Source organism: Octopus bimaculoides, chromosome 14 (genome assembly GCF_001194135.2).
Source record: "Octopus bimaculoides isolate UCB-OBI-ISO-001 chromosome 14, ASM119413v2, whole genome shotgun sequence".
Lineage (NCBI taxonomy): Eukaryota > Metazoa > Mollusca > Cephalopoda > Octopoda > Octopodidae > Octopus > Octopus bimaculoides.
The window spans coordinates 27,489,600-27,498,509 of NC_068994.1; the positions used below are offsets into that span (position 1 = coordinate 27,489,600).

The 8,910-nt window shown below is 34.2% G+C and overlaps 1 protein-coding gene across 1 annotated transcript in view; it reads left to right on the forward strand.

Annotated features, from left to right (window-relative positions):
• LOC106878084 (VPS10 domain-containing receptor SorCS3) overlaps positions 1–8,910 on the forward strand; it is a 1,235,712-nt gene that overhangs the window by 1,048,435 nt on the left and 178,367 nt on the right. Inside the window, exons 11-13 of the mRNA XM_052972785.1 lie at positions 1,552–1,734; positions 2,114–2,205; positions 6,444–6,551. Of these exons, the coding sequence (XP_052828745.1) occupies positions 1,552–1,734; positions 2,114–2,205; positions 6,444–6,551 (383 nt within the window). The remainder of the gene's footprint in view (positions 1–1,551; positions 1,735–2,113; positions 2,206–6,443; positions 6,552–8,910) is intronic.

The following is an 8,910-nucleotide window of genomic DNA, read 5'->3' on the forward strand; positions in this document are numbered from 1 at the left end:
TATTATTATTATTATTATTATTATTATTATTAGTAGTAGTAGTAGTAGTAGTAGTAGTAGTAGTAGTAGTAGTAGTAGTAGTAGTAGTAGTAGTAGTATTATTATTATTATTATTATTATTCACCTCAGTCTACATTGCCTTTCATGCTTTTGAGGTCAATGAAATTAGTACCAGTTGAGTACTGAGAATGATGCAGTTAACTAGCATTCTTCCCCAAAATTTCAGGCTTTGTGCCTATAATAGAAAGAATTATTATTAGTAAAAAAGGTGGTGAGCCAGAGCTGGCAGAATCATTAGCATGCTGACCAAAATGCTTATCCATGTTTTGTCTGTCTTCAAATTCCACTAAGGTAAACTTTGCCTTTCATCCTTTTGGGGGGTCAATAAAATAAGTACCAGTTGAGCACTGGGAGTTGATGTAATTGACTAACCCACTTCCCTTAACATTGCTGCATTTGTGCCAAAATTAGAAAGAATTGTTAATAATATTAGTATGATTGACAGGATCATTAGAACATCAGTCAAAATCTTCTGTGGTATTTATTGCTGTTTTTTATGCTCTAAGTTCAAATCCCACTGAAATTAGTTTTGATTTTCATCTTTCAGATGATGGGGGAATCAATAAAATAAAATATCAGTCAAATATTGGGATCAATTTAATCAACTTTTCCTCCCACTAAATTTGAGACCTTATGTCTATGAAAGAAAATGTTGTTATTAAAAATAAGTAACCAGTTGAGCCCTGGAGTCAATGCATTCAACTTACTCTTCCCCTAAAAGTTGCTGGCCTTGTGCCAAAATTTGAAAGCATTATTGCAAGCAGGCAGAATTGTTAGCAGACAAAATGCTTAACATAAATTTCATCTGTCTTTATGTTCTGAGTTCAAATTCTGCCAAGGTCAACTTTGCTTTTGATCCTTTCAGGGTTAATAAAGGGTGTGTGTACCAGTTGAATACTGAGATCAATGTAATTGACCTAACCTCTCCCCTGAACTTTCTGGCTTTGTAGCAAAATTTGAAATTATTATTATTAAGGCAGTGAGCTGGCAGACTCATTAGCATGCTGAAAGAAGTGCTTAGCGGTATTTCGCCCATTACTATGTTCTGAGTTCAAATTCTGCCAAGGTCAACTTTGCTTTTGATCCTTTCAGGGTTAATAAAAAGAGTACCAGTAAAACACTGGGGTCGATATAATTAACTAGTCCCTTCCCCAAAATTTTAGGCCTTGTGCCTATAGTAGAAAGGATTGTTATTATTATTATTGTTGTTGTTGTTGTTATTATTATTATTATTATTACTACTACTACTACTACTACTACTACTACTACTACTACTACTACTGTTAGCACACCAGGCATAATGCTTAGTGGCATTTCATCTGTCTTTATGTTCTGAGTTCAAATTTCACTGAGGTTGACTTTGCCTTTCATCCTTTCAGGGTCAATAAATTAAGTACCAGTGATGTAATTGACTAGTCCCCTCCCCCAAAATTTCAGGCCTTGTGCTTTTAGTAGAAAGGATTACTACTACTACTTTTCTTATTATTTCAGTTATCTAAATGTTCTTTGCATCTACATCTGCAACAAATGGAAGTGCTTTTCAATGTTCCTCGCATACTGTCTGATGAAAATGCTCCCGGCCTTATTTTGGCACATGGTACTGTTGGTGAGCAGCTTTCATTTCAAGATGTCAGTGTTTTCATCTCTAGAGATGCTGGTGTTCATTGGTATTCAGTGAGTGTTCATCTATTATGATTCTTTTCATCATCATCATCATCATCATCATCATCATCATCATCATTATCACCATCATTATTGTTGTTCTTGTATGTAATAGATTCAATAAAAAATTTTAGAATAGGTATCCTTTCACTTTACTGCTTAGTGACAAGTATGGATAATTTGATTTTTTTGTTTCCCAGTCAAACTCATTTTCATTATATAGTTGCATGCTAACACACATAGGTTTCAATCAATTATGAGAAAATGAACATTAATATGTTAATGAAAATCATTGCTAATAAAAAAAACTGTTAATGCTAATTATTTTTAAGAAAGGCAAGGGGGAGAAATTTAAATTGATAAAGTATTAATATAGATTGTTTACTTTCAGGCACCATTCCATGGCCTTCATGAGTTGAATATTCTGGACCAAGGTAGCGCCATAACAGCACTAAATGCCAGTTGGAAAACTCGAGAGATATAGTAAGTGTTTGCTAATATTTATATTTATTTGTGTTCTTTTTTTGTAATAGGTTTGCAAGTTTAATGTAAATTTTAAGTGTTTGATTAATTTACACTTCACATTAGAGTCAGTGAAAAATCACAGGTTCACTGCATTCTAATGTTGAGAAGAACAAGGGAGTATTTGTAACTCAATGTAGAGCAAGTATCTCAAAGAACTTTTTTTTAGAATACTAGTTTTTTGCTTTCTCATGAATCTTTACAACCTTCACTGATAAACACAGGTGAATGATGCACACACATATACAAAGCCTTCTCTGTGTGTGTGTGTGTGTGTGTGTGTGTGTGTGTGTGTGTGTGTGTGTGTGTGTGTGTGTGTTATTCCATGTGTTCATGTGTGTGTATGTGTTATTCCATGATCATTCCATGATCAAGACAGTCTTGGTCAAGCAGAATTATTTTCAGTGCTCTAACATATTAACCTTTTAGGTTTTTTGAGATATTAACGTAATTTGAAAATGGGGAGATTTACCTGATATTTCTAACAGATTGAATAGTCACATTCATATTCTCTTCTTAGCTTGCCATTTCTTAGATTGATTACTTCTGCTTATTATTTGTCTAGCAGAGAGGTAAGCAGCAGGTGGGCTACTCAGGTGTCTCTGTGGATTTCAGCCCTTCTTTTAAAAGTGAGTCATTACAAAACAAAGTAGCTGATCTCTGTTTTAGTGCTTTTTAAAATATTATTTTCTGATTTATGTCAGAAAATAAGTGTTTACCTGATTGTCCTTGGTTTAAGTTCCTTCATGTTAAGTTTTATTCAAGACATATATATGTGGGGGGGAGGTGGAGAGACATTGGAGTTGTTTGAAGTTGTAAAGTGCAGAAAGGAACTTGGTTGAGTTTGCCACTGTAGTGTGGGGAAGGGGAATGAGAGAAGAACAAGAACTAGAGGGATTTTTTAATGTATTTTTACTTCTTTTACATTAATTTCCCAAGTTTGCATGTATTGGAATGTTTTTTTATTAGAATCATTGATTTTAGTTTGAAAGTTTTACATTTGAATGATATCCCTTCTATGGCAGCCCAGCAGAGTAGAGAATCTTGTTCAAGGGGAAGAACACTGAGCATTTGTTCAGTAGTCTAGAACCTTAACCTCTCATCTTTTGTAACACACAGTGATGGTGCCAGCTATAAATTTCCTGTCCATGTCAGAACAAGATATTTGTGGAAGTTATATGCCAGCAATTTAAGCTGAGATTGTCTGCTTGTCAAAACTATCTCATCGATCAAGTTCTTACTAACACAAGACAATTGCATCAAGTCAGTTTATGAAACAAGGACAGGATACATACATACATATGTACATACAGACAGGTGTGTGTGTGTGTGTGTGTGTGTGTGTGTGTATATATATATATATATATATATATATATACACACACACACACACACACATCACACACACACATATTTATGCAAGTATGCATGTGTACGTATGTATATGTACATATATATGCACATATATATGTGTATGTGTATAAATATATACATACATGTACACACATTCACACATATACATGTATGTAAGTAAATATATATATATGTATGTATGCACACATGCACATACACACACTGTACAATGAATGAATAACATTTGTAGTAAGAAGTCATAGGCTCTTGCCACAAATATTGAATTTTTTTTTTTAAATAATCCAGTTGGAAGGAAGAAACCTCTTTAGAAATATTAATTTAGAGAAAAGGAAGCAGTAACATAGCAGGTTAAATCCCTTTTAGTATTTAAATTGTCCCTCAAGGATCTGAGTTCAAATTACATTAGGAACACCATCATCTTATATCTTCCAGCCGAACCTGGTAAATGCTAGTAATGGACACACTGGATAAATAATGTAAATGTACATGTATGAATTATTTAGTTAACACATATTCTTAGCCTCACTGTGAAACATAGATACAGTATTTAAATGACATATGTCTACTTTTCAACTTAATCTCTCACAGTATAATGCTTCTATTAATTATTATCATTATCATCCTTGTCATGTTAAAGCCCACTTATCAATGCTTACATGAGTCAGACAAAATTCAATGAGACAAATTTTCTGCAGTCAAATGTTCTTCTTGTGATCATCTCTCACTTGTTTCCAAGTGAGGTAATATTTTCCTAGTCTGTCACACAATGGCCAGACATATTTTCATAGAAAAGTGCAAACAAAACACATTGCTTTTTTTTTATGGTGATCTCTGTTTACAATTAGCATGTGATGTCAAGACAGGGAGACTCAAGACCACATGCACACACACTCACACACACACACACACACACACACACACACACACACACACACGCACTCCTACATCTATACATAGATTCATGGATACTTATGTCTTCACATGTATATGACTGCATGCTGCAGGACATGCTGAGTAAGGTTTTGCAGGCATTTGAGATAAATGGGCTACTGCTGGTTGCTGAGTAGCTCCTATGCAAATGCCAGGAGGTTTGTGTTCATGTAAATGATCAAAACCTTTCAGTGTTAGTACTAGACTTCAACAGACTTCATAATTTTTATGAACTGGATTGATATGCACAGATGTTGTGGAAGTGATATCACATTTGATGGGTGTAGGACCAATCAGCTGATATTGGCAGATGACATGGTGCTACTTGGTTCATCAGAAGGTGATTTCCAGCTTGCACTGAATAGGTTTACTGCTGAGTGCTGCAAGACAGGGATAAGAATTAGTGTTACAAAGAGTGAGACACTGGTCCTCTCAAACAAAAGGTCTTCTTGGTGCACCCTGCAGTTTAGTGGATCACTGAAATGAGTGAAAAAGTAATTTGGGAGTCATATTCACAGGTAATAGAAGGTAGGAGGTTGAATTGGATGCTAGAATTACATTCAGTCTTCAGAAGAGAAGAGGTTGGTGAAAAAGCCAAACTTGCTACCCTCAGTTCATTTTTCATACCTATCCTCAGTAATGGTCATGAATGTTGGTGATGACTAAAAGTGTACAATCATGAATACAAGCAGTTAAAATGAGGTTCCTCTGAATGATCTCTGAAGTAACATTACTTGACAGACATCAGGAAGTTTCTCCAGTCTCTCTGATTATAATGTCACAGGAAAGAATTACAAGATGGATTCTTCAAGTTGAGTCAACCAGCAGGAGACTTAAGGATAGATTAAGAATGAGATGGTTGGATATCATCCATGGTCTCAGTTTGTCATGCTTGGGAATTCAGCCAGAAAGTCTGATGATTGTTGCTTCTCATAGGACCTTACGGAAGAGGCACATGACCCTCCCATGAATAGTGAGCAAAGAGGATCAAATGATGGGCGGAAGGAATATTTTTCTTCTCCCAGTCATTTCTCTTATCATTTTGTGTCTGTAACTGTTGAGCACCTTGCAATATTAAGTGATGTGTTCCTTTTCATATGCGATGGAAGCCTATCATTGCATGTAGTAGCATTATACATGGTCTGACATGTACTGTGACAACATTTTGCTGGCTAGATCCCATAGTACATGTCAGACTATGCTACAACATGCAATGATAGGCTTCCCTTCTACTTAAAAGTTTTGAAGGCTCTGTAAGGAATAATAGCCATCGCCCACCCCTTTTGATTAAAATATAAACAAAAATACATTCTACATAAACATCCAGCCTGCTAGAAAAAGCAACCGAATCTCTCTCAAATTTCTTGTTACCTTCTTACAAAAAATGCATTAGATAATATGATTTTGGGTTTCCTATACAAAGGGAAGAGATAAGATAGTCATGGTTAGGTTGCTATTAATTATAGAGCTGTTTAACCAGGTGTGGGCTTGGGCTTCACAACAGCAATAACATTGTGTGGCAATATCACCCTCACCACCTCTGTATCATAACACTATAATTCCCACTGCTACTACACCACATAACAACTCCCCACTACCTTCACTGTCATTATATCATCACAATCCACACTCTTAGTACTACTATATGTATCTACCTGTCTGTCTACTCTATGTATGCTTCTATCTCTGTTTATCTATCTATGTATCTAACCATCTGTATCACCATCTGTTATCTATTTGTTTGTCTATCTCTCTGTTTCTCTCTCTCTCTCACCCTTTGTTCATCTTTCTCCCCTCCTCTCTCCCCCTCCTCTCTCCCACCTCTCTCTCTCTCCATCCATTGCTCTATCATACTATCTGTCTATCTATCTACATTGATTTCATCTACTGTTCAGTTTCAGTTGTGATGAAGGCCAGAGCTGGCAGAAGCACATATTTGCTGATGAAGATGTTTATGTTGATGGGGTATTGAATGAACCAGGAATAAATACCCTTATTGTCAGGTAAGAGGAAGAAGACTCCTAAAATTTGTTTCAACTGCTATCAACTGACTGACTTCATATTAGTTGTAACAGTTTCTTTTTCTTTTTCAACCCCTTTCATACCAAAACACCTGAAAGCTCTTCTGATTCTATGACATGAGCATCAGACCACCTCAGATTCTATGATACATCAACAAGCCTTCAGTTTGAAATTAGAAGCCTTTCAAAATAATTTCATAAGTTTTAAGTTATATTTCAGTTGCTAGATTTACCACAAGTTATTTTATTAAATCCTTTCAAAATCTTGATTATTTTCAAAATTAATTGAAACCCATTGGTAATATATTTTGATAAATAACCCTTTAACTTTTGGATTAGTCTGTCAAATGTAATGCTTATTGATTCACATTGTTTTGAATTAATCATGCTGTATTTCATAGCTTTGAGATTTTGATAAGATTTTGATGACATTGTTAGCTATATGTAAGTGGCTGAATCTGGCCTGTCTGAATATAAAACAGGTAAAATATTTGGGCCAGATATGGCTGGTTTGAATGCTAAAAACTTAAAAAATGAGATAATGGAAGGTTAAATTAAATATAATTATTATTATAACGATTAATAATGAATTGAGGTAAAAATGTAAGGACAAAGATTGGGCACAGGATGGACACAATCAATTAAATTAACCTCAATCACTGATTGTTATATAGTTCCTAAATTTAGAAGAATAAAAAGCAAAGCTGAAATTAACAAAATTTGAATTCACAATGTAAGGTGACTTAACTAATCACAGGAAAGTATTTGTCCAATTGTTTACCAATTTTACCATCACCTGCTGTGTCCTAAAAAAGATTTCTAACTTTGGTACTGCTCACAAATACTTATTGTGTATCAATATAGAAAGATTGTATATACATAGAACTCATACAGAATCAGAGCATTAAGTATTATGATGACAGCAGCCATGGCAACAGTGATGACTAGATTCAGTGCTAATATTACAGGGATGGATATAATTTTTGGAGCTCATTCCCCAGTATAACCCTGGTATTTGTCTCATAAACTGCAGAATTATTTAAAATAAATCACTAAAGGCAAACTTATTTCACTTTAAACATAAAATCAGGAGACTGCACCATTCACAGGAAATTATTTATATAGTGAAGGATCTAGTTTAACTCTGATCTTTCTAACTTCTCCATTGCTCACATTGTCACAAAGTCAAGGTGACAAATTTATAGATGATGTTAGTGAAAATTTAGTCCAAGCACAGGCAACTTTTTTGAGAAGCAAGCTGTATGAAACATGACTCATCATCAGGCAAGTTTCACTACTAAGAAAAAGAAAATTTTAGGTAATTTTTCATCAACAAACTATTCAGAAAGTCCTGCAGGTCACAGTTTGTTCATGACTGGTTTAGTTGATTAAATAAATTGACTTCAATACATAACCTGAGAGGAACAAAAAGCAGAGGTGATTAAAGGCAAATTTTAACTCAGAAAATAGGAGGGGAGATACAACTAATAATGTCTGGTATTTAATTTGTAAGAGATGTTCGTGGCTTTCTGAATGTTAGTAGAGATGTTTAAAAACTGAAACAGCAATAACTGGGAACTAAATGATAAATAATTATGGAGCTAAATGGTAAATGGTAAGTAATTATAGTGTTGTCTGGTTATGTGACATGTCATACGATGGTGTAGCTTCAGCATCTAAACTTATTCTGTTGTAAAACTGCAGTGGAAACATCTTAGTTGTTACTATTGTAAAGTTAAAATAGCAACACCCCAACTGTTGCTATTGTAAAGTTGCAGCAGCAACTTGCCTGCTGTTACTACTGTAAAATTGAAATTGCAATGCCTTGACTGTTGTTATTGAAAAAGTTACTGTTGCTGAAATTTTTCAATTACTATTAGAGAGCTGCAATTACTTGACCAGATGTATTACTAATATAGATATATCACATCCTATTTGTTTCTATTGTGACACTTGAGCTGAAACACCTCAGTTGTGAAGCTGAAACCATATATTGCCTACTGTTGATCAGCTTCTATATTTGTACAAATTTCTATTGTTTTCTTCTGCTTAGTACTGGAATAATTTAAGTATTGACTCCTGAGACTTTCATATCTAGATATGTTTTATATATATATTAATCAATGAAATTCCAATGAAGTCTGATTTTCATGTCTTAATATTTGCAATTTTTACAACTTTACAATATTGAAATAAACTATTATATATATGTGCGTGCATGTGTGTGTGTGTATAAATTGCAAATAATAAAACATGGAAATCAAACTTAGTTGGAATTTCATTGATTAATATATTCTTCTATACACAATCATACAAACTCGGATATATATATATATATATA